The 26,531-nt window shown below is 37.3% G+C and overlaps 1 protein-coding gene across 1 annotated transcript in view; it reads right to left on the bottom strand.

Annotated features, from left to right (window-relative positions):
• Rbbp8 (RB binding protein 8, endonuclease) overlaps window positions 1–26,531 on the bottom strand; it is an 85,301-nt gene that overhangs the window by 32,381 nt on the left and 26,389 nt on the right. Inside the window, exons 3-7 of the mRNA XM_005355757.3 lie at window positions 24,435–24,477; window positions 16,399–16,494; window positions 12,055–12,167; window positions 8,032–8,098; window positions 2,718–2,893 (exon numbers count right to left, since the gene is read on the bottom strand). Coding sequence (XP_005355814.1) covers window positions 2,718–2,893; window positions 8,032–8,098; window positions 12,055–12,167; window positions 16,399–16,494; window positions 24,435–24,477 — 495 coding nt within the window. The remainder of the gene's footprint in view (window positions 1–2,717; window positions 2,894–8,031; window positions 8,099–12,054; window positions 12,168–16,398; window positions 16,495–24,434; window positions 24,478–26,531) is intronic.

Below are 26,531 nucleotides of genomic sequence, written 5' to 3'. Positions count from 1 at the left end.
CTGAAACGAACAAAACAACCCATGGAATGAGTTTGTTTTGTGTTGGCTAACTAACTACTCCTGGGCATGAGGCCTGCCTGGAATGTGGTTGATAAACCTCGAGACACTTCCTTTCCCAGTAAGTTATCGACTGCAAATAGCTTCTCAGTTAGCGATAGGCCTTTGTGCCCACTTCCCATTCTCAGTGCTGGAAGCTGGTCTAGTTTAAACCTCTGCAGGTCTGGTGTACACTGTCACAGTCTCTGTGAGTTCATGTGTGTCAGCCCTGTTGTCTTGAGGAATCTATTTCCTGGAGTCATCTACCACCTCTGACTCTTTCCAATCTTTACGCCTCTTCTTTTGCACACATCCCTGAGCCTCCACAACACAGATTTGATAAAGACGTCCCATTTAGGGTCAAGTGCTTCAAACTCTTTCACTCTCTGAATGTTTTCAGTTGTACATCTTTGTTAATTGCCATCTATTGCAAGAAGCTTCTCTGATAGGGACTGAAGAATGTTCTGCTCTATAGGTATGGCAATATGTCAACAGGAGTAATTTTATTGCTGTATGCCTTTGGCAGAATAACTGTAGTAGCTTTTCCCCTTAAGTCTAGTTCCAGGTTCTTGTCCACATTAGTAGCATCAGGTAGGGGTTCCATCTCATTAAGTGGGCCCTAAATCCAATCAAAAAGTGGCTGATTACTTCCATAACATTTGTGCCACTATTGTTTTGTAGGCAGATAGATGTTGCAGGCTTTGTACTTGGGTGAAAGTGATTGTTTTTCTCCTCTTCTAGTGCATAAAACCTTCCAGAACCATGAATGCTAGCTAGTCAAGAGGGGTAAAGTTTCTAGCTGGGCACCAACTCAACTTCCTATTCAATAACACAAATAAGTTATGTCTCCAGCAAGAGGGTCTCACCATCAGGTTACGGAGAGCAGCCAACAGCCTTGGAAACGGCCTGTGATGTCTGTGAGGTGGTGGCCAACAATTCAACTAGATGTAACCCATTTCTGGCACTGGAAGTTTTACTTGGTGGCTTAAAATGTCTAGTTGGGACACTGTCTCCCCCGATATACAGTGACTCTATTTAAATTCCTTCCACATACGTATATATTTTAGGAAATTTCTACAGTAGCAGGTTTCCATGTGGTTTTTCAAAGGGCTTTTGGTGTTGTCCTGTACCCTGCCTCTCATCACCCTCTCCACTTAATTCTAGTTTTCTGGGTCTCTTTATGGGACCAGTACACTTTTACTTTCAGTGCAAATGTAATAAGACTTATTTACACTTTCAAAGAATAAGGATCTAATTAATTTTTAAGATTTATCTGTTTTACACATTTATATGTATGTGTGTCTTGCCTGCATATACCACATGCCCACAGATGTCTGAATCAGATCCCTGGCACTTGAGTTATGGATGGGTGTAAGCCACCATGCAGGTGTTGGAAATTAACCCAGGTCCTATGCAAGCACAAGTTACAAGTACTCTTAATCACTAAGCCATCTCTCCAGAATCCTAGATTCATTTATTTTTTTAGTTTATGTATATGGGTGTTTTGTCTGCATGTATATCTGTGTATCACATATGTGCCTGATGTCTGTGGAGACCATATAAGGGAAATGAGTCTCATGGAACTAGAATTAAAGATGGCTATGTTATACTATGTGGTTTTTTTGGTAACTGAATCTGAGTTCTCTAGGCACATAGATCTACTTACTTTTTAAAGCATAAAGTATTCACTTTATACAAATATCTCTACAACTTAACAGACCTCCTTTTTCAAAACATTTAAAATATTCTGGATTAAGAATTGGTCTTTGTTCTTAAGTTTAAATGGGCAATTAAAAAACAATCACAATATCATGTCACATAAGCTACAAGTATAAGACCACTTGAGAAAGTAATTTTTGAAGCATTTAGAAAAATTGGTAAACTGGGATGGAATTAAAAATAGTTTCCACAAGCCAGGCATGATAGAGCACGCCTTTAATCCCCAGCCCTTGGGAGACAGAGATGGGGGATCTGAGTTGGAGACCAGCCTGGTCTACAGTGCAAGTTCCGAGACAACCAAGGCTACAAAGAGAAATCCTGTCTCAAAAAAACAAAAACAAAACAAACAAAAGGGAAACATTAAGCCAGGCATAGTGGCACACGCCTTCAATCCCAGCACTCTGGAGGCAGAGTCAACCGATCTCTGTGAGTTTGAAGCCAACCTGATCTACAGAGTAAGTTTCAGGACTGTCAAGGGTACAGAGAGACTCTGTCTCGAAAAGAAAAAAGAAATAAGTTCAATGAAGTATATACATTAAAAAAAAATCTATGCAAAGGGCTGGAGAGATGGATCAGCAGTTAAGAGCATTTGCTGCTTTTGCAGTTTCTGGGCTTGGTTCCCAGCATCCACAAGGCATGTAGCACACAACCTCCTGTAATTCCAGTTCCAAGGAATCCAACACTCTATTCTGACCTCACAGATGAGCTCCAGGCACATATATATTTACTCAGACACAAACACACACATAAATTATGCACGTATTCAGATAGACATACAGCTCTTGTCTGTATATAATGCCAGCAGAAAAATACCATTAGTCATTTTACTAAAGGAAGTTAAAGTCACAGTGATATCCTTGATTATCTGAACAAGGTTCATCTTCCTTCCACCAAACCAGATTACATAAAAACAGTAAGTGAAGATTTTACAAAAGCAACTAAAACACAACTCTGACCCTTACCATTTGTACATACAGAGTGCTCCAATTTAGAATGTGTTTGTTCTATATATCGGACATGGAGATTCTCCTTTTTTCGTAGTCGGTTAATGCCAGAAAATGAAAAGGATGCTATTGGTGAATCTGGGATAATGTTTTCCTCACATTCAAGCTCAGCTACTTGATCCTGTTGATCATTTCTAGAGCAAAATGACAAATTAAAAGAGAATAAATCTGTAAATATAAAACATCTACTAAATATCTGTTAACTATGGTAGAATATATATGCAAAGATAAAAGAGATGCTAAACCTTGCATCTAATGTTCCAAAGTCACAGACCAGAGAAGTATGCAAATAAGTCAGTACAAAGTGAGGAATATCACTAGAATTCTTAATCTAAACTATTTGAAACATTTGGAATTGAAATAGAAAGTACAGATCACAGTGTTCTGAGGTAAAAATAAAGGTATTTTGAATGGCAAAAAAGCCACACAGCATGAGGAAAGGTTTGCAAAAGTGTATACTTGTGTTGCCTAAGGGAAAGCTGGAATTACAGGACACCCTGAGTGAATGTGTCCATAACCGAAGAGAAAAAGAATTAAGGTTTCAGAGCATAAAAGGATGTGATAATTTCACAAGAGTGTACAAGACTGATTGGAACAGGAAGAAAGAAAGGAAGTCAATTAGACAGGAGTGTAAAAGAACAGGCAAGATTCTGTGGTCTGAACTGCGATGCTCACACATGTATGGAAAGGAAACAACCAACGTTAAACGATGTGGCGGTGAAAACAAATGGTACAAAGGACGGTAATGCTGACATGCAAACTACCAACAGTGTTGTGGGTTTACATTTCCAGGACAAGTCCAAAGTGCTTTATTATGACTATGACTGTGTAAAATATGATTTTACTCTTATTTTGCAATTAGGAGATGAAGAAATAAAAATACAGTCACTTATTCCAATAGTAAAAGAGCTAGGACTGAAATTTAGCGTAGACTCTGGAGTAAGTTACTCTTAGTACAGCTCCAGAGTCTAAAGACCAACCAGTCGGCATCTAGCCCTGTTTCTACTGAGCTCTGCTTACCCCATCTCTCAACACAGCAGGCACAACAGTCCTAGCAAACCTCAAGTCTATCAATTAAATATGATCACAACCCTGCATATCTCTCCACTTCACTGAGAATACATGTCTGAGGTTCCCCAAACATGCTAATTATACTTCTGTCTTAGGCTCAGTGCTTTAGCCATTCTGTTTGGAGTGCCCTTGCCCACATGGATACTCATATCCTTTATGTCTCTGCTGTAATTTCATTCCTTACTACCATATTAATGAAGTAGGACCTAACTATGCAGACCAAGCTGGTCTCAAATTTTTCCTTCTGCCTCAGCCTATAATCCAGTGAAGCATGCCTATAATCCAAGCACTATGTATGTGTGTGTGTGTGTGTATATATATACACACACACACACACATACATAGGCACTAATGTGTATATCATGTTTTGATATGTTGATACTGTGGAATGATTAAATCAAGCTGACTAGTAAATTCACTTTTTAACCCATTTTATAAAGTAAAACATTTAAAACCTATATTTGTACCAAACTTTAAATATACAATGTGTTATATTTTAGTTACCATTCTGTGCAATATATTTTACATGTAATTTTTAATAACTTAATAGTAGTATAAAAACAAAAGTTAGATCCTTGCAAGTTAATGAAGTGTAAAACTCTGGTGACCTAGCTTCTGCTTGACCTCACTTTTGATACCTCAAAACAGCTGGCTGGCTCACCTTACTCTTTAATTTGCTGACTGTCCTTCATGAAGGCTCTTCAGAGCGCCATTTAAGTTTTTGCTCAGTGATCCAGGTAGGATCTAAACACAGAGCAAGGCTGCCAGCGCCTCATCTTTGTTTCTTTTTACTAATGCATGTATAGCCAATATTAAGTAAAATCAAACATACATATTATCTTTTCTCTGCCCTCTACTTGCAAATTTGTTATTTTGAATATAAATGCAGGACTTTAGAGACATGACTCTAATAACAAAGAAATAATAAAGGTTTCTTTTCTTTTTTTAAAAGATTGATTGATTGATTGATTGATTTATTTGGTATATAGTGTTAGCCTACAGGCTAGAAGAGAGTACCAGATCTCATTATGGATGGTTGTGAGCTACCATGTGGTTGCTGGGAGTTGGACTCAGGACCTCTGGAAGAGCAGCCAGTGCTCTTAATCTCTGTGCCATCTCTCCAGTCCAATGAAGGAACCTTTTATTATCTGTTACACACACACACACACACACACACACACACACACACACACACACACACTTTTCTTTTCCTTCTGGTCCCAGAAAGTAAAGCTAGGATCAACACTGTAATTGTAAACAAGCTTAGAAAACACGTCAAAAATTTCATCTTGCTAATGAATTTGCACCAAAACTATTCAAACAATGGTTGAAGACATCATACAACAAAGTCACTTTTAGAGGCAATAAAACAAATCTTCTGAAATTCTGTGTAGACTCCTTTGATCAAAGAAAGCCCATGTCCTAAATAAAACACTTGTACTTTGAATGTCTGTGACAAATCTTTATTGTAGTACTTTTTAAAAAAAAAAATCAGGATCAAGATAAGAATTAATATTTCTTTTTTAAAAAATATTTATTTAGTGTATATGTGTGTGTGTCAAAGTGTCTGCATGTGTATCACATGCACGCAGGAACCTGTGGAGGACAGAAAAGAGCACTGGATCTCCTGGAAGTGGAGTTACAGGCAATTGTGAGCAGCTGTAACAGTGCTGCAAGAGCAGTAAGCAGTCCTAACCCAAGCCCTCTCTCCAGACTAAAACAATATTTCTATCAAGCAAATGACAATTTAGTTTCAATATACTTAACACACTTTCGGCTTTTAGGCAAACACCCACTTAATTCTGCATGCTCTCTAAACACTTAGTGTCTTATCTGTTGGCTTTAAAGATGCAAATAACAAGGCTAGTACTTTCAAAGCTAATGTATCATATCCTACATGTGCTGTATCATGTTGCAAATAAAAAGATGTCAAAAATAACCTATCTGAAATCCTTGGAAGCAAGAAATATTCAGATTTATTTTTAATGAAAATACAGAGCACACAGACCATAACACATGTAGTAGAGTCTGAGGCATCATTAGCAATAAATTCCTTGATACAATCACTGCAAAACATGTGACTAAGATAAACAGACTACACATAGCACTCTGGCAGTTGAAATAAACACAGGTTGTCAACACATGAAATAAACACAAACAACTTTAGGGCTCAGACCTCTTTTCATCACAGAAGATGAGTGCTTGCATTTTCACACACTCATTATAGACTTAGTCTTTTCTAGTCTTGAGTTTTTGGAGGTGCCTATTTATTTGTTTGTTTGATTCTTGGTTTTTCAAGGTAGGGTTTCTCTGTGTTGCCTTGGCTGTCCTGGAACTCACTCTGTAGACCAGGCTGGCCTTGAACTCAGAGATTCACCTACTTCTGCCTCTTAGGATCAAAGCTGTGCTCTGCCACTGCCCGGGTTAGATGCCTATTTAAATGTAACAGGATATTAAGAGTTCTGCAACATGATGCTAGAGAAATGGTTCAGTGGTTAAGAACCATTTCTTAACCACTACTCTTCCAAACTGACTACTCTTCCAAAGGACCCAAGTTCAATTCCCATCACCCACATGGCAGCTCACAATTGTCTGTAATTCCAGATTCAGGGGATATGACATCCTTGCAGACATACATGTAGGCAAAACACTAATGTTCATTAAAAAAACATCTGTAACACCACACACTGCAGGGATTGCCTGAATATAACAGTTTAAAAAAGGAAACACACACACAGAAGGCAGCCATCTTAGAATGCTGCTGTGGTTCTTGAGACCACAATATCAAAGGCACCTGATTAATAAATGTAGTGAGACCCAAGACTCCATTTCAAAACTTAAATACAAGCCAAAACAACAAAAACTCTAAAACAATATAAATTTTCAATAAGTATCTAAGGGTTTCCATTGCTGTGATAAAACACCATGATCAAGGACCAGTGGAGGTGGAACATGCCTTTAATCCCAGCACTCAGGAGACTAAGGCAGGTGGACTTCTGTGAGCTTGAGGCCATCCTGATCTACAGAGGTAGTTCCAAGACAGCTAAAGCTACACAGAAACCCTGTCTTGAAAAACCTAAACCAAACAAACCAAAAACCAAACCAAAACCCAAACGAACACCTATCATGATCAAAAGCAACTTGGGAGGAAAGGGTCTATTTCAGGTTACATGTCCTGATCACCGTGCACCATGAGGGGAAATCAAAACAGGAACTAAAGGCACTAAAGGCATGAAAATGAAGGCAGGAACTGAAGCAGAGACGGAAGAACTGCTTACTGACTTGCTCTTCACGGCCTGCTCAGCCTGCTTTCTTTTACTACCCAGGACCACCTGCCTAAGTGTAGCACCAAATACAATAGGCTGAAATCTCCCACAACAATCAATCAAGAAAATGCCCATAGGCTTGTATACAGACCAATCTGGTAGGGAAACTATCTCAACCAAAGTTTCTTCTTCCCAAATAACTCCACCTGTGTCAAGCTGACATGAAACCAGCCAGTACAGTGGGAACTAGAAGTAAGCCATATCACTACTGTGAATTTTGTCAGACCAGATTAGAAAAAAAGTATGTTTCTACATTTTGAGATAGTGTTGCACAGTAGAAAAAACCAAGGCTTTTAATTTTGAAGATATAGGTTTGGTTAGTGTTCGTACTACTCACTAGTGATGAAACTATAAGTAAGTCATTTGACTTTGTGAGCTTTGCTTCTCTCATTTGTAAAATATGGATAATAAACTACTCTGTAGAATCACAGTATAGATTAGGAATGATACAAAACAGAACAGCAAGGGAAAAACGGGAGAATAAAAAGTTATTTTCATTCCTACAGAGAAAAGAAGAGGGAACAAAAATAGAAGAGGGAAGTTGTTTTATATGCCTAAGAATTCTGCAAGAGGAAGTATTTATGAAGCTTCTACAACACTGGAAAAAGAAGTAAATAATTTTAAACATTTATTTGAACTATAAGGTAATTAAATAATTTTCTACTATTTGTTATTTGATGCTCTAGATGTTTTAAGATGTTGATAGACATTCCCCAAACATAACAAAATGCAGGGATTTCCTCTGAAGTTCTTATTGTACAGCACTTCATAATTTTGAAAAATGAGATTTGTGACTATTAGTTTGTACAACTAAATGTGATAAAAGCAAGAAAAGTAGGAGAATGCTCTCGCTGCAGCTGGGAGAAAATACTCACTCAGTTTTCTGCTGCAGTTGCTCAGAAAGCTTTTTGTTTTCTTCCTGAAGAGTATTCCTTTCATTCACTGATCAACATGGAAGAGAAAGCAGATTGATGTCCACGTCAGTTCTTATGACAACATTTATGAAGAAACTAGGACTTTATTCCTTTGCTTTTGAGACAAGGTTTTACTCTGTAGCCCAGGCTGTTTTGAAACTCAGTATATGGGCCAGGATAGCCTCAAAAACAAAACAAAACAAAACAAAAAACCCCAAAACAACAATACAAACAAAAACACAGAAATTCTCCTGCCTCAACTTCTTAAAAGGGATTGCTGACACCTGACCAGAAATGACGATTTCAAACCCTAAATGATAGTGTTATGCAAGGTCGTACTACTGTGCAAAACTAGCTTGCTCCTGGGCAGTGATTACTGCATTTCATATCATGCCAATTCTATGTAACTGATTAATCGATAATTTTATCTAATGCTTATGAGTAAAAGAATATTAAGGAGTAAAGTCTAATTAGTCACACTGAAGACAAGAAAAAATTCCATCTGAGTTATTCAGTCCTATTTTCAAATAGTATTTTAGACACCTTGAAATAAATTTAATTACAAAAATAGTATTTCCAGCCGGGCGATGGTGGCGCACGCCTTTAATCCCAGCACTCGGGAGGCAGAGGCAGGTGGATCTCTGTGAGTTCGAGACCAGCCTGGTCTACAGAGCTAGTTCCAGGACAGGCTCCAAAGCCACAGAGAAACCCTGTCTCGAAAAACCAAAAAAAAAAAAAAATAGTATTTCCTAGTGTCCCCAAGGTCTGGGTTTGATATTGAGTATTACAAACAATAATGCTCAATATTAGTAAAATACTTATAAGCATATTTGTAAAATTAATCTTTCTTTATACCTTTTTGTGAATAATTTAAACATGTCCTACTATAAGTTGTACCTGATGGAATCTATCTCTAGTCTAATTTATAAGGCAGAGGATGTAACTCCCACTGGAGACAGCCCCAGTTCCTATCAGAATCTGCATGGGTCTGCATGAGACAGAATGTTAGAGCTGAAAGAAGTAAACACAAGCCCCCACTCCTAACTCAGGAGCACTTTCAACTTATAAACACTTGCAAATGAAAATTTAGTTTCCTCCAAGGGAGTCTCATGGGGAAACAAGCTTTAAGAGTAAGCTGCATGCCCAGCAGCAGACAAATGGCATCTTTGGGGGTTCCTTGTCTCACAATGTCATGTTAGGGCTCTTCTTTTTTTTTTTTTTCTTTTTCGAGACAGGGTTTCTCCGTAGTTTTTGGTTCCTGTCCTGGAACTAGCTCTTGTAGACCAGGCTGGCCTTGAACTCACAGAGATCCACCTGCCTCTGCCTCCTGAGTGCTGGGATTAAAGGTGTGCGCCACCACCGCCTGGCCTTCCTTTTTTCCTTAATAATTTAACTGATTTTATTTATCTGTTTTTTTTCTTCTCTCATTTTACCCTACATATAGATTCTTTGCATATATACAATGGCTTCCACTTCAGTGTTTTCAAGGGATTCGAGAGTGTGCTCTTGGGTTGTCCTACAACAATGTCAGTTTTGTTTCACGTTATTACATTTTATTGTCACAGAAGTCTGTTTTCTAATGAGAGAAGAAAGGGGGTGGATCAGGATCAAAGGAGGTGAGGAGGATCTGGAGGAAGTAGAAGAGGGGAAAGTGTAATCAGGATATATTATGTTAGAAAAAATTTTTTTTCAATGAAAGTAATAACAAAATCTCATTTTACCTACAGCAAAACTTACCACAATCCATGTGAAGTTGCTCTATAGCACAACATTTTTTTTTCTTCACATATACTAACAATATACAAAGGGAAGTCGTGGGACAATATGCATAAAATTCAGCCTTTCAATTCTAACTTTGCAGTAGGTTTTTTATTTTTTGAGACAGGGTTTCTCTGTAGCTTTGGAGCCTGTTCTGCAACTAGCTCTTGCAGACCAGGCTGGTCTCAAACTCACATAGATCCACCTGCCTCTGCCTCCTGAGTGCTGGGATTAAAGGCGTGCGCCACCACCCCCTTGCAGTAGGTCTTAAATACTATGCCAGATGTCAATTTTACCATTCCCATCATCAATGCTGTTGCTTTGATTTAGAAATAGACTGGACTGACTGGCCCTTTCATACAGTGGGCTAACAATTTGTTCAAGAATTCTTGGAGAATTTGTCCAGTAAATTTTACTTTTATTTTGCTTTTTCGCGACAGGGTTTCTCTGGTTTTGGAGGCTGTCCTGGAACTAGCTCTTGTAGACCAGGCTGGTCTCGAACTCACCGAGATAAATTTTACTTTTAATATTTAAGAAGGAATTAATAAATGGTTGCTGGGGAGATGGCCCCATGTTAAAATGCTTGCTGTACAAACATGAGAAGCTGAGATCACGTCTCCAGCATCCACATAAAACCGTGGTATGGTAGCAGTCTAGCCAAGACTGTGAACTCCAGGCTCAGAGAGAGGGCTCTCACTGAACACAAAAACTAAAGTGAAAAGCAGAAGAGGATACGCAACACTGACCTCTGACCTCCACATGTGCACTTAGGCACATGAACCTGCATTCCCATATGCAAGCATAAATCACATTTATTCACAGAAATATAAATGAACTGAACAAATGATTCTCTCATATAGAGTATTACTATGCAAAAAGAAAGACTGAGCATAATTAGTGAAGAATGTCTTAAAACTAGACTAAAAAAATCAGGATTTCTAGTTAGTGTTAACTGTCAACTTGATAAAATCTAAAATTGCGTTTATGCATGCCTATGAGGGAGTAGCCTGATTAAGCTGAGGTGAGTGAGACCTGTCCCCAAGCAGGGAATGAGGAACCGTGTGAGTGCAGAGAGACCTGAGTACTATGGGTGCAACATCAGTTACGGGAAGCTCTTGCCACTGTGACTTCCCTGCTGTGATGGACTAGAATTGTAAGCCAAGATAAGATAAGCCCTTTCCCTTAAGTTTCTTTTGTTATATAAGAACAGAATTACCAGGAAGCTGTGTATGGTGGCTCAAATCTATTAACTTCAGAACTTGAGAGATTGAGGCAGGAAGATTGCCATGACTTCAAGATCAGCCTAGGCTGCAGAATGAGAACCTAGCTCAGAAAAAGAATCAAATAAAACCAAGAAAATCAACTAGCATTTTTCATAGACAAATAATAGAAAGACCAAAATGTTGATATGTAGTACAGCATACAGCAAAATGAAAACAAAGCACAGACAAGAAGACTTCTGAAGATAATTAAAAGAAATGAGTACCTTGAGCCAGGCAAGTTAAAATATTATCTATAATTCCAATATTGAAGAAGCTGAGGTAGGAGGATTATAAACTCAAGCACAGAAGGCTAGTGTGGGCTACAATGGAAGACCCTATCGTGAAAAGAGAGGAGAGAGGGGAAGAAGGGGAGGGGAAGGGAGGGAAAAGGAAAGGAAAAGATTATCTGAACTAATGGAGGAGGTATAGAGACAAACAGCCCATTACGTAGAAACAGTAGGATGTGGAGCTCTGTTTTTCTTTAGAGATGACCAAAGTAAAAATAAAATGACTTTAATAGACAAGAGCTAGGAATTTAACAAAACACTACAATAAATGGGTAGAAAGAGGAAACTGAAAATAATATACTCAGTAACACATATACATGAAAATCAAGATAGTACTCACCTTTGTGAGCATACTACATTGTTGTATTTAATTCTACTATGCATCTAACTGCATTCAATCAAGATAAAAGAAATAAAATATAGACATACCCAGAAATATGTTTCTTGTAAAACTTGGTGAGATTTTAAAGGACAATGTAAACAGTATATATATAACTCATTGTATATATAAATACATATCTATATTTTTCTTACCAAAACAATAAGATTACATCTATAAAAGACACCAAAAGTTTTAATATGTAAGCAATTAACATAATTATAACCAATTCCCTAGTAAGTTTTAACAACAGAACAGTATACTTAAAGTATGTAGTAAAAAATGAAAGGGAACTCACTAAGCTCTGTAATAAGCTTAAGATTCTGCTGTCGGATATTTTCAAACTCCTGCTGCTTTTTGTGCATATGTTCTTCAGTGACTGCACAGCGATCACACAATCCTGCTCTTAACCTGTGGACAGAAACAAAAATATTTTTCAGCTACTAAGACATATTTCCTTATATAGAACGAGTATCCTTTTTCATAGATTTGGCACTCCGGTGTTTCAGATTTTAGTTTTTTTGGCTTTGTAGTATTTGTAGTCTAAAACCATTTCTTTTAAAAAGTCCAAAATTTGAAATGTCACTTCATATAAAAATTTTGGAAAGTTGGCATGACATTGAAAAGTTCTGGGATTTCAAAGCATTCTGAATTCTGGAATTTTAAAATATTTATTTTTATTTCCTAATTATGTGTACAGATGTGTGCCTGTGTGTACGTGCACATGAGTACAGGTCCCCCAGGAGCTAGAGCTGCAGGGGGTTGTGAGTGGTCGGACATGAATGTAGGAATCAAATTCAGGTGCCAACCCGGCTCTATAGCTACAGATATGGGATTAAGGATGACCAAACTATAAAAGCATTTGAAGAGTTTTGTACTTTATAAAGATCTAAAGAATTGACTTGGTGATTATAGCGACAACCATCTATTTAATACTAACCCTTTAATACACTTGTATCTAACCTGAAACCATGCTATGGTATTATTGGCAGAATAAAGTCCCATAACACTAACAAAGAAATACCGTATCATTGCCTATACACTGCAGTTCTGGATGAAATTATCATTTTAATTATTACCCAAAGTCTTTTTTTTCTTTCCTTTGTACCCTTAAAAACTTTTTATTTATTTATTTTAAGATGGTTTCACTTTGTAGACCTGGCTGGTGACCAGGCTGATCTCACACTCAAAGATCCTGCCTCAGCCTCCCCAGTGCTGGAATTAAAGGCTATGCTACTACACCTGGCTAAAAATTATTCGTATTTTGATTTTGAGATAGGGTTCATCCTATTATGCTGCTAGGCTGATCTTACTGTGTAGCCCAAACTGGTCTTGAATTGATGTGGGAGTCCCCTCTGTGTGCTGTGATTACCATTAATGAATAAAGAAACTGTCTTGGCCTGTTGATAGACCACATCTTAGGTAGGCGGGGAAGACAGAACTGAATGCTGAGAGGAAGAAGGCAGAGTCAGAGAGAGACACCATGTGAGTTTGAGGCCAGTTTGGTCTACAAAGTGAGTTTGAGGACAGCCCACCAACCAACCAACAAAATATCAAAAAAAAAAAAAAATTAAGAAATGAGAATCAGATGCTCATTTCCAGCAGCCCTTGTGCTGCCTTGGCTCTGTGGTCACCAGGACTGCAAGATGGCATCATTTATGCCTCTGAAGAAAAACTCATGAAATTAAACTGGGATATTGATGCTGGATTTCACTCCCCACACGTTCTATTGGAGCCTTCCAGAGATTAGGAAGAATGCTACAAATACATTATGCATGGAAAGACAGCATTGTAGATCTTAACATGGTGCTGGCAGCCTGTTTTTCAGTTCCTACATTTCTTATGAAGAATTCAAATATGGGCAGTAATGCAAGTACCACTGAAGAGGGGTCAGTATGGAAGGCACCGCACACCTAATGAACTAGTAACAACTGGCTCATGTAATTTTAAAAAAGGAATGGAAATCATTCCATCTTAAGAATCTTAACCCCAATCCTACTAGCAAGCATCAAAACTAATGCTTAGAAATGTTCACAAAGCTCAGTTGGTGGAACATCCCCAGAAAGCCTGGACCAGTCTGAAATAACACATAAACTGGGTATGGTGGTACACAACTGTAATCTCAGCATGTGGGAGGTAAAATTAGGAGGTTCAGAAGTTCAAAGCCAACCTGAGCTATATAACAAGTTTCAGGGCAGCATGTAATATGTGAGACTTTGTCTTGAAGAAGGGGGGGGGGGACACATTTTCATAAAATAGATGTTACTTTTAACACCCTCAACAAAATATCAATTTTTATACTTTAAGGCTTGTCCTAGGAAGCTGAAAAGATAGGTGTGATCTAAAACATCTGCTGCTCTTGCGGAGGACTGGAGTTTAGTTCCCTGCAGCACCAGGTATCTCACAACTGCCTATCTCCATCTCCAGTGGATCTGACAACCTCCTGGTCCTCCGTATGCACATACAAACATGAAGACATACATATACACATAAATGAAAGCTTAAAGAAAAGAAAAATTAATAACTTGCTCTACATATTATTCTTATATGTGACATAGAAATAAAGAGAAATTTAAAGGCAAAACTTTACTAAAAGTACATTTAAAGATAGTATTCAGTACAATTAAAAAAAGAACCTTCCAAAAAGAATAGGCTACAAAATAAGCAATGTAAGCAATGTTAAAGATTGCACATTTCAGATCAGTTCTGGCAATGTGAGTCAAGCATAAATACTCTTGAGATGTAATTAATTTACACTGACATTCATAAAAGTAAGGCCCATGAAGTATCACAAAACCATAGAAACTATGGGCAATAAGGAAAGTTTCAGATTTGATCTATTTCAGATTTTGATCTATTTGATCAGTATTAACTATGAAATCCTGGAAAAGCTTCTCTCTTCTTTGCCGGCTATTTTCTTTTATGGAAAATAGACCTACCATGTGTCTTATGATGTTAATTTGAAAACCAATTGCCAGATGCCTGAGTATAAAGTTAATCCAAGATGAACACAGACGCTCATTGAAAATGAACCATGACCTGGGCACAAAAAACACTGCAGACTGTAATCCAAACATTGAGAAGGTTGAGGCAGAAGGAACGAGTTAAAAGACAGCCTAAAAACATCTGTCTCAAAGATAAAACAGCAGGCAGGCAGCAACATTTTAAGTGAAAAACAGCAATGAAACATGCATGATTCAAATGAAATCAACGACCAGAATGGTCAGAGGTTAGACATCTTTCAATAAAGTAGTCTAGTTCTAAAGAATTACAGAATTAACAACTAGACATCTTAGTTGAATAATTTATAAAACACTTCCAAACGAAGTAGATGTACTGACACTTCTCAAAAAGGCTGTAGGATAGGAAAACTCACATAAAGTATAGGTGGGCACACACCCTTAAATACCAAAATATGGAAGGCAGAGGTAGGCATGGTATACATAGTTAGCTTCAAGACTGTCAGAGTTTACATAGTGGGACACTGTTTCAAAAACACCAATGAGTAAACAAATAAATAAGAAGAAGTAAAAGTTACAAAAGCTAACTAAACTGGAAGACCAACTAAGAGACTGGAAAGGGAGGATCTTCAAAAGGGCTTAGATAAAGAACGTGAGGAAGAAATAGAGTCAAATGTACAGAGCCAGTTCGAGCAAAACAAACAAAACCATATTCTAAAATTGTTTCCTCCACACCCATTTCATTCAAGTTTTATCTCAATATCACTGCCTCAGAAAGGCTACCCATTGAAAATCTTAAGTATCCTTCCTATTGTCACTCAAATATACCATGTAACTACATTTTCTTCCTAGCACTATGTCTATGAAATCCTCTTTAAAGATACACTGAAGTTGGAATTAAGATTCAGATATGTGATTCCCAAAGCATGAAGATCTTTTCCACGTACTACTGCCTATTCAAGTAAGTGGATATACTTACGACTAGAGATGACACTCAGTTCTGATCTGCATTGTGCAGAATTCTACATTATTTTGGAATGATAAGATGGTCCTGCAGGTAAAGGCTTTTGCTGCCAAGTATGATAACATAAATTTGATTCCTGGGACCCCACATGCACATCAAGGCACGTGCACACATATACACAAAATATATAAATTTAGAAATCACTCCACCACTTAAAAAAAAAGATGCAAGTTCAAATCAGTTAGGCCTTTTTGTAACATATATGAACATGGAAAGCACTCAATTCTGGAAGCGTTTTTATTCCTGGGTATTGATTTAATCTCAGTTAAAAAAAAAAGGCTATGTATGAAAGTTGAGAATGTTAACTCAAGAATACTCAGAAAGAAGAATCTCTACATTTGGTGAAAAGCAAAAATCTATAAAAGAAAAATAAGAGTAGAAAAGAAGAAAGAATAGAATTTATTAGTTTCAATATACTTGGAAATAAAAGAAAATGTAAGCATTGAATGATATCTAACATTAAAGACACCATTTATACATTAAGCTATGACTAATAAAAATAATGAGAAAAAACACACAAAACCTGGGAGTACATCCTCAGTGTCAGAAAGGACTTATTCAACGATGACATAAAACTAAGGGTGGGAGGAGTCACTTTCAGTTCCAGAATGGACTCCCATTGAGAGGAAAATAAATATTATTCAAGTACCAAACTTACCTATCTTCTAAAATTTTAATGGTTTCCTGCAGGACCTTCTGTTGGTCTCTCAGCTGTTGATTTTTGGTGAAGAATTCTTCCAGTCTTTGTGCATCTCTAGATTTAAGAAATAAATAAAGATTCCACAGAAAATTAAAAGGATAGTTCTGATACTATAATTCCGAAGTTTGTGTTATGCTGTGCTGGGGAAGACAGTTCAGACAGTAAAGTGCTCGCTCCCATCCCCAGCAACCGGGGAGGCAGAGACAGGAGAACCTCTGGGGCTTGCTGGCCAGACAGCCTAGCAAAAATCAGTGAGATCCTGTCTAAAAACTTAAGGAGAAAAGCAAATGAAAACACCCAACATTGGCCTCTGGTCTCCATACACATGTGAATACACATATGTTCACACACATTACCTTGTCTTAAAATAAAAAAAAAAGCTAAATGGCTGATTAGGGTAGAAATATGTTATTGTTTTTTTTCCTTAGTAAAATAAAGATTTTTTTTCCATTAAGCAATGGCAGATTTCTAAGATTATCAGATTGACTAATTGATCATTATGAAAATATTTGTTATGAAATAGATATAAGGTAGATAAACACAAAATCCTTGTTCCACTATGCAAGGACCTAGCTTACTTTGGAGAAGGCAAAAAACAAACAAAACTACCCTTTACTTTCCTAGTTACTAGGAAATTGAATACTCATTTTTGTTTTTCTCCCCCGGAGACAGGGTTTCTCTATAGCTTTGGAGCCTATTGTGAAACTAGCTTGTGTGACCAGGCTGGCCTTGAACTCACAAAGATCTGCCTACCTCTGCGCCACCACTACCCAACATAAATGTACTTTTTACGAGTATTATTTTTCACCCATAGCTAAACAGCCACATAAAGATGCTTATTGGATGTGTAAATTAGTGTTGACGATGAGTTTCTTAAAACTACTTATAATACTTCTGAATCTAAAGAGTGGAAACACGGCTAGTCAGTCAGTGGGTAATAGCAATGTTTTACTTTAATTTGTAGTTCCCAGTCATTGGTCTTTTTAGCACCTTCTTTAATGTCTGTGGATTTCAGGTAAATTGGGGCTTGCCAGTTTAGTAGCAAAAATGAGGCCAGGCAATGGTGGTGCACGCCTTAATCCCAGCACGCCTTTAATCCCAGCACTCAAAGGCAGAAGCAGGCAGATCTTTGTGAGTTTGAGGCCAGCCTGGTCTACAGAGCGAGTTCCAGGACAGGCTCCAAAGTTACACAGGAAAACCCTGTCTCAAAAAACAAAAACAACCAAAAAAAGGACAAAAACAAAAAAACAAAAAACCCCAAAAAACAAATCTGTTTACAATAAGCAAATCTAGAACAATTCTAAGACTGTGTAATTCAATTTGCTGGGTAATTACTTTGATTCAAGAGAAAATAAAATGCTACTTTATAACTTAATCATTTAAAATAGTAATATTTTAGAAAATAAAATTAACAGGTTTATTGGAAGGATCCACATTAAAAAAAACTAAGTTCTTTCAAAAATATGTAGTGAAAGTAATGTAAAATTCACAATCAAGGAGTAAGCACAATAATTTCTGGGTTTTGGTACTGCTTCTTACAAATGATCAATATTTGACTCTTAAAGTCATTTGAATCAGCAGTTTTTAATTTAGAATTTACATTAGTAACTAACACTGACCCATGAAGCAACAAAAAAGATTTCAACCTATCAGAAAAAGCCAAACACTGAAGCTGAAGAGATGGCTCAGTGGTTAAGAGCACTGGCTGCTCTTCTAGGACTCAGGATGGATTCCTAGCAGCATGACTGCTCACAACCATCTGTAACTCTAGTTTCAAGATCTAAGACTGTCTTCTAAACTTCATGTGCACCAAGCACACACATGGTGTATAGGCATACATGAAGGCAAAATATCCAAACATATAAATAATGATAATAACAATAAAATTCTTTTTTAAGGACTGGAGAGATGGCTCAGTGGTTAAGAGCTTTGCCTGTTCTTCCAAAGGTCCTGAGTTCAATTCCCAGCAACCAATGTGCTCACAACCATCTGTAATGAGGTTTGGAGCCCTCTTCTGGCCTGCAGGGATACATGAACACTGAATACATAATAAATAAATAAATCTTTAAAAAATTCTATTTTAAAAAGTAAAAGTGAACAAGAACTCCCAGAGTGTTGAGAGTATTGTACAAGGGTGATGTGGGGATTCTCCTGTATGCTGTGATTACCATTAATAAATAAAAAAAGCTGGCTTGAGCCTAGAGCAGAGCAGAGCTAGGCAGGGAAAACTAAACAATGCTGGGAGAAAGAAGGTGGAGGTAAGCCACAGCTACGTGGCGATACACAGATTAATGGAGATGGGTTAGTTTAGGATATGAGTTAGCCAGAAATTCGCTTAAGCTATTCGCCAAATAGTATTGCAAATAATATAGTTTCTGTGTGATTATTTCGGGGCTCAGCAGTTGGGAACAAGCAGCCTCCTACAATACAAGGGGAACTGTGGAATGATGCCAGTACACAGTCATCTAGATATTTTAGTTGGTTTTCATTAAATCATTGTATGATATTACTGACAGTATTTATAATCTGTTGACAATGTTTACAAAGGACATCAACACAAATACTAAAACTCAAGTAACTCAAAGCAATTGTAGCATCAAAGAAAAGTATATTCTTAAATAAAAGATATTTCCATTATATTTCAAGTGAATATAAAAATAAATTTTACCTATTAAGGAAATAACTGTATTTTGGTCTCATCCAATAAAATGCAATTTTATCATTTCACTTTGAAATAAAATTTTTGAGGTAACAAACACAATTCTTTATGCACATATAAACATATAATGAGTAAATATAAGGCCATATTATTGGTATTAAAGCAAACTTAAAAGCTAGACAGTTTATTAAGCACTATAACCCACAGAAATAAAACTGTGCCACAGAAGGAATATCATGCTCCAGGAACTACACCAGTAATGACTCTTTACTGGCTACTGTAGAGTTGGTGACAAACTATAGCAACATTTTCAATTGCCTACTCAATAGCCATTTTCTTAGTTTATTTCTTGCTAAGATTAGTCTTAGTTTCTTCAATATTTAATAGTTTGGGGGAGAGAAGTTTATCTTTTCTAATGTTTCATTTTGAAAACAACCTCAGATTTACAAATAATTTATAAATATAGAAAATCACAACCAATCGTCAAACTAAAATTAACACTAATAAAAACAACGGTAAGTGGTAAATAATTAACAAACCCCATTTAAATTTTACCAAATGTTCCTTTGACATAATTTCTCTGGTCCAGGACCCTACAGTATATTTCTCACATCTCTTCCAATCTGGAAGTCTCTGTCGTGCTGACATCATTGCAAAGTGCTATCAAGTTATTCTGTCAACTGTGTTGGCTATGCTTCCGCAGCATAAACTATTTGCTAAGAATATGAGAAGTAATATTGCACCCTTTTTACTGCACATATCAAGAGACCCTTAAGATAAATACATCTCATTATTATTGATGTTAACTCTGATCATTTGATTTGTTAAGTCTGCTGGGTTTCTCAGTTGTAATGAATCCCCGCCTTTGAATTTGGTATCTTGTAGGAAGACACTTTGAAGAATTTATGAAATTTGCAAATACAGTTTCTATTTTAAACTCACATATTCTATTTTATAGGTGAGTGTTTTGCCTACATAAATGTTATGTGTACCATGTGTGTCTGATCCCCAGAAAAGTCAGAAGAGGCTGTCAGATCCCTTGGAACTGGAATTACAGGCTATTGTGGGCAGTGATGCTGGGACTTGAGTCCTATGGAAGAGCAGTGAGTGCTCTTAATCATTAAGCCATATATCTACCTACAAATACTGTTTCTTATCATATTTTTTAAGGCTCAATTGGTGGTTATTGCCTTTTACAATTAGTGCTGTAAAGCTTCCCAAATAATGACTTTTATGTCTACTACTCTTTCTACATTTACTAACTGAAATTCCACTAATAAAGAGTTATTCCTTTGGGCTGGAGAGATGGCTCAGTGGTTGAGAGCACTGGCTGGTCTTCCAGAGGACCCGAGTTCAGTTCCCAGCACCCATATAGCAGCTCAACAGGATAATCTAGCATCCTTACACAGACATACATGTAAGCAAAAAACCAGTGTATACAAAATAAATCAATTAAAAAAAGACTTGGAATCAAAACCAAACTTAAAAGAAAAGTTACCCTTTATTTTAAGAGAAATATAATTTGTGGTGGTTTGAATGTAACTGGTCTCCATATGCTCATAGCCAGTGGCACTATTAGGAGGTACGGCCTTGTTAGAGTAGGTGTGGTATTGTTGGAGGAAGTGTGTCTCAGTTCACTTCCTGCTGTCTGAGGGTTACTATGTAGAATTCTCAGCACCTTCTCCAGCCCATCTCTGTCTGTATGCTGCCATGTTCCACCATGATGATGATGGACTAAACCTATGAAACTGTAAGCTATGCTTTCCTTTATAAGACTTGCCATGGTCATGGTGTCTCTTCCTAGCAACAGAAACTGTAACTAAGACAAATTTTTCATTATTTATTTGTACAAGTTGTCTTAGATTTACTCTTGTGAGTTTTTTCACTCTGCCTCTTTAATTCTTTTGTGACAAGGTTTGATGTAGCCCAGGCTGTCCTCACACTTACTATGAGGTCAAGATTAACAACTGCCTCCATCTCCAAGTGCTGATATTATAAATAAGTATCACCATGCCTGGTTTTCATTTGGTACTAGGAATCAACCTCAGGACTCTGCCCATGGTATATAGTCTACCATGTGAGTTACATGACCATTCTTTTATTATCTTTTAATGCACTACAGTTTTCACGATGTCCTTCTTTTCTGGTATGTATGTATGTATGTATGTATGTATGTATGTATGTATGTATGTATGTATTATGTAATCTATTTATATACACATGTGTGTGTACACATACACACAAAACACACACACACACATACAAGAGTGAATCATTTGCCAGTATGTTTGCATGTGCACAAATATAGTATCTGGTATCTGTGGAAGTCAGAAGAGGACAAAGATCTCCTGCATATGGAGGTAAGGCTATATACCACCACGTTTGTTAGGAATTGAATCCTGGGTCCTCTACAAGAACAAGTACTCTTAACTGCTGCAAGAATCTATTCAGCTAATTAGCTTTTGGGGGACCAGCCCTGTGGCCCTTTGGGTAGGTGCTAAGTGTCCACTGATAAGCTGTAGCAGGTCATTGTCCTCATGCTGCACATCTGCTTAAGGACTGTTTATGTTCTTACATGAAGCCCTAGTCTTTCAGATACACAGGTTATTTAAAAATTATAGATTAATAGTCACTCATGTTTGTCATACTTTTAGTTATGTTAATCAGGTTCTCTAGATGCACAGAGAAGTACTCTGCACAGATAGATAATCTCCAAACACTTCAAAGAACTGTAAAATATGGTATTTAAATAACTCAGGATTCTGTTGATATGAGACACAATTGCTCCTGGCAGCACAGATCTATTCCAGAGAGAACGTTGGACACCAAAGACACTCCACTTGGAGCTTGTTTTCTTCTTGGCAAAACTAGCCTTTGAACAAAGAACTGCCCTTGCAGTATGCACGCTGTCCAAACTGGACAAGCAGGATACAAGCAAAAACAATTGCTGAACCTTGCCAAGACAGGGTAGGACAGTCTTTTAAAATCTCCTGATTCTGAAAATGGTCCATCAGATACTCCAGGCCTTAGCCAAAGTTGGTTGCCCTAATGTTAAAAATGAGACTTTGGGTGACTGTCCAGGTAGCCAGCTGTTTATACTTATGGTACCTTCTGAAAGTTGCTTGCTTGCACTTCCTGCTTACTCAGGTAATATTTTTTTTCTCAGGTTTTTGATGGGGTTGAAGACTAGACAGTCACAGCTACTTTCCTCTCAAAATTTAAACTAAGACATTTTAGGAAAAAGACTCCTTAGGATAGGATAACTATTGAAATAACCTGCTATTTGCTAATTACCTTAGACTGGACATCTAGCATGTGTTTCTTGCTTGATGTTCTTCATGTTGGTTGTAGTTCTATTTTTGTACATGGTTTTGCCTTTTATTTCTCCTGGGTAATACTTGATTATTTATTCTTATTGTATATAGTTTTGTATTATGTTTAGAACCCTCTTAGACAAAAGAGGAAATTGTTGTAGGAATCCATTCAGCCAATTAGCTTTTAAGGAAATGGCCTTTCGAATGTGGCCTGAGGTGCTATGTGTCCACTGATAAGCTGCAAGAGAAGCTGTTCATTCTCTTGCTCTGGCTCTTGCTTAGTATGAGGGGAGACCCAGGATGGTGGAGAGACAATGAGGGATCAGCGAGCCCTCTGCCTTTTTTCTGTATTTGTGAGTTCATCCCTTCCCAATACAAACCCTTAATAAATCAGTTTTATTTACCTCAGTGTGATTACACAATACTTAATCACTAAGGCTTAGTGACTAAGCCATCTCTCCAGTCCCATGTTTAAAGTTTTTGTATTTTTCCCATTTCTGAATCTATCTCTGCTATCAAATATTATTTTCTAGGGGTGAAGGAAAAGTTCTTTTTTTTTAATAAATATAAATGGTGAGCAATAGTCTAGAAATATTAGAAACAGGAGATAAGAAATATATAGGTATAGTCCACCAAGATACAAACTCAGATCGCTGGATTCAGAGTCTAGAGCATTAACCATGGGAGCTGATGCATATAGGTATATACTGTAAAGCCCTTGTCATAATGACATTGTTTTTGTGATATTTATTGACATTCTCTATTCTGCTATTTACTTCAAATTCTCAAACGTGCAAACTCTAAATAGCCATGGTACAACTTGAAAATCACGTATGATGAAGTTTAATATTCAAAGTAATTCAGGGGGGCTTCTGGTTATTCTAAACTTCTTAGAAGTAGTATCAGAATACCATTTCACTAGCATTCATTCATTGTATTAAGTATTCATTCACATTCATACACATGCTCTGTGTCTTTAAAAATAAAATCTCATGTAGTTCACATGTACTTCTAACTCCTGCTCTTCCTGCCTCTACCTCCCAAGTACTAAGATTCTAGGTGCAGCTTCAGGCTCAGGACCACCAAGGCCAGCTGGCCTGAGTCTGAAAAAGCATGGGATAAAACCAGACTTGCTGAACATAGCGGACAATGAGGACTACAGAGAACTCAAGAACAAGGGCAATGGGTTTTTGATCCTACTGCATGTGCTGGCTTTGGGGGGGTCTGGGCGGTTTGGATGCTCACCTTACTAAACCTGGATGGAGGTGGGCGGTCCTTGGACTTCCCACAGGTCAGGGAACCCTGATGGCTCTTCAAGCTGATGAGGGAGAGAGACTTAATCGGGGGAGGGGGAGGGAAATGGGAGGCGGTGGCGGGGAGGAGGCAGAAATCCTCAATAAATAAATAAATTAAAAAAAAAAAAAAGACAAGTTCTCATGTCGCTCAGGCTATCTAAATGAGATTGGTCTAGAACTCCTGATTCTCCTACATCATCTCCCAAGTGCTGAGACTACAGAAACACTCCTCTCAAGACTGGATTTTTATGTAGTTTAGGCTGGCCTCAAACTTACTATGTAGCAGAAGCTATTTTTGAATTCATAATCTGCCTACCTCTATTCTCAAGTGCTAAGATTATAGATGTCTGTCACCATATCTGGCTTCCATTTTTTATAAGTTTAGAAATCTCAATTATTCTTCTCCCCTCCTTGTAATACTTTGAATTCTAGGAATTAATATGCCAGAGAAAAGAATGACAAACAATTCTCATTTCACTAACTGTTCTATGAAAAGATGATTTTTTATATTATAATATAGTAAAATATACATATGCATATTTACTAAGTCTGTACTTAGTAACAAGTTTTTTTTACTTTAAACATAAAAAAATAAAAATATAATCAATTAATTAGCCCAAAGTTAATTCCTTTATAAGACATGAAGTTTTTCAAATAACAAAACTGATAATTAATATAAACTACTAATTAATAAATAAGACATAGGCATTACATACTGATACTTACAAAATTCGTTCCTTTTTCAGTTTGGTTACTTTTATTTGTAAACCTGCAAGGTAACAAAAAAAAAGCATAGTATTTTGTTACACATTGCACCAATTCTAAAGCAGTTATCTAAGTTCCTTTATGAGGCAAATGCTACACTATTAAGCCAATTTAAACCGGCTTCTGAATAATGATCCAGGACTCATTTGATGTATAGTGTATTCCCCTTACTTGTACCCTCGGGCTACAAAAATAAATCTGCAACATTATTGCTTTCAGTCTATTAAATGACAGCCAAACAGATAAAAGTAAGTTATTTCTTTTCTAATAGTGAGGGCAAACATATAATTAGCATTTCACTATAAATGCAGGTCTGTGCCCTGACACAGTATATGCATTTGCTAACAGAAATAGTGCTTATGAAGGCTCAAGTCTCTGGGGATTAAACTAGATTGTGGCAGGAAGTCCTGGATTACAAACAAAATTGCTTACAGAAGGTATTTAAAGAATGGCACTAGAATTTTTAACTCTAGACACACTCTTTTTAATTTTACTTAAGTCTGATATAAAACAAAACGGCAAGAGAAAATATTCATAAATACGGTATTTCTAATTTTCATGGCAGTAACCAATAAAAGAAAATCACCCTTTATCCAGCATGAAAAAAAAATCACCAAATAAGCATAAAACATTGTCTACAATACTACTAGCAACTTAATATAAATGCAAAACAAAATAATTAATTACTAATTATAAAAATGATAGTGTTGAGCATTGATAAAGGGTTGTAAAACTATACCCCAGACTTTTCTGGAGATACTGGAGACCAGTACAGTCTCTGGAAAACAATTTAGCAGTATGTCCAAAGTTATTCACATCAGTACCTGAATTCTTGAGTTCTAATCTATATAGAAACTCATAATAACAAAAGTATTCAATGTAAAAATATTTAGAAATGTCTTTACAAAATATATATAAAGTACCACTTGCTGGAATAATAGCCTGTTTAACAAACCACACTATCTCAGTTATAATAGACCGATGTGGGAGTCCCCTCTGTGTGTTGCTTTTCTTGGTTAATGAATAAAGAAACTGCCTTGACCTGTTGATAGGGCAGAACTTAGGTAGGTGGGGAAGACAGAACTGAATGCTGGGAGAAGAAAAGAGTCAGAGAGATGCCATGAATCCTCCGCCTGAGACAGAGCTAGAGCTAATGGGCCAAGCAGTGATTTAATTAATACAGTTTCTAAACAGACTAGGTTCCCACAAAGCCAGTACATGCAGTAGAATCAAAACCCAGTGCCTTTGTCCTTGGCTTCTCAGTCAGCCCTCCTTGTCAGCCACATTCAGAGAGTCCGGTTTGATCACGTGCTCCATCAGTCCCAGTCCAGCTGGCCTGACTGCTCTTTGGACTGGAGAGGGAGGAAAGGGGGAGTGGGGGAGGGGGAGGAGGTGAAAATTTGTAATAATAATAATAAGAAAAATATAAAACAGGAGGAAACCGCTCTCAAAAAAAATTAATACAGTTTCTGTGTGGTTATTTTGGGGCTAAGCAAGCTGAGTGGCCAGGACAAACAAGCGGCCTGGCTCTCCTTGGAACAATAGACAACCTTTATAATCCTCAAAGGCTCTTCAAACACACACTAAACTGGGCCCTGTGGTGTGTAACTGTGATATTGGCACTTAGGCTGGAACAGCATGATCACAAGCTATATCTGTCTTTTTTTTTAAAAAAAGTCAAATTAGCTGAATTTTTCTCTTTCTCTCTACAAATTTGATTAACGTAAGAGAGTAAAAGGACTATTTACTTTGATTTCTAATTAAGTTCTTACTATTCTGTAATTTCTTCAGTTTGAAATATACTTAAAAATAAATTGCCTAGGGACAGGTGAGTATGTGCTATCCAGGGGCGGACTGTCCCAGAAGAGAGCACAAACCCCCCTCCCCCAGCTCCTTCTGCAGGACTGTCTTTCTTACGCATGACCCAGCCCCCCAGCACCGCCCCCCCTCAACCCTGCCCTGCTGTATGCTATGACCAGTGCTCAAGTACAGTTTTAAGCTCCTACACTAAGGCTACTCACCCAGAGGAGTGAGTGCCTGCCTACCGGGCAGGCCTCA

The sequence above is a fragment of the Microtus ochrogaster genome, chromosome 18 (assembly GCF_000317375.1).
Source record: "Microtus ochrogaster isolate Prairie Vole_2 chromosome 18, MicOch1.0, whole genome shotgun sequence".
Lineage (NCBI taxonomy): Eukaryota > Metazoa > Chordata > Mammalia > Rodentia > Cricetidae > Microtus > Microtus ochrogaster.
The sequence above is the reverse complement of the archived record's forward strand: the minus strand, read 5'-3'. Positions and strand labels throughout refer to the sequence as shown.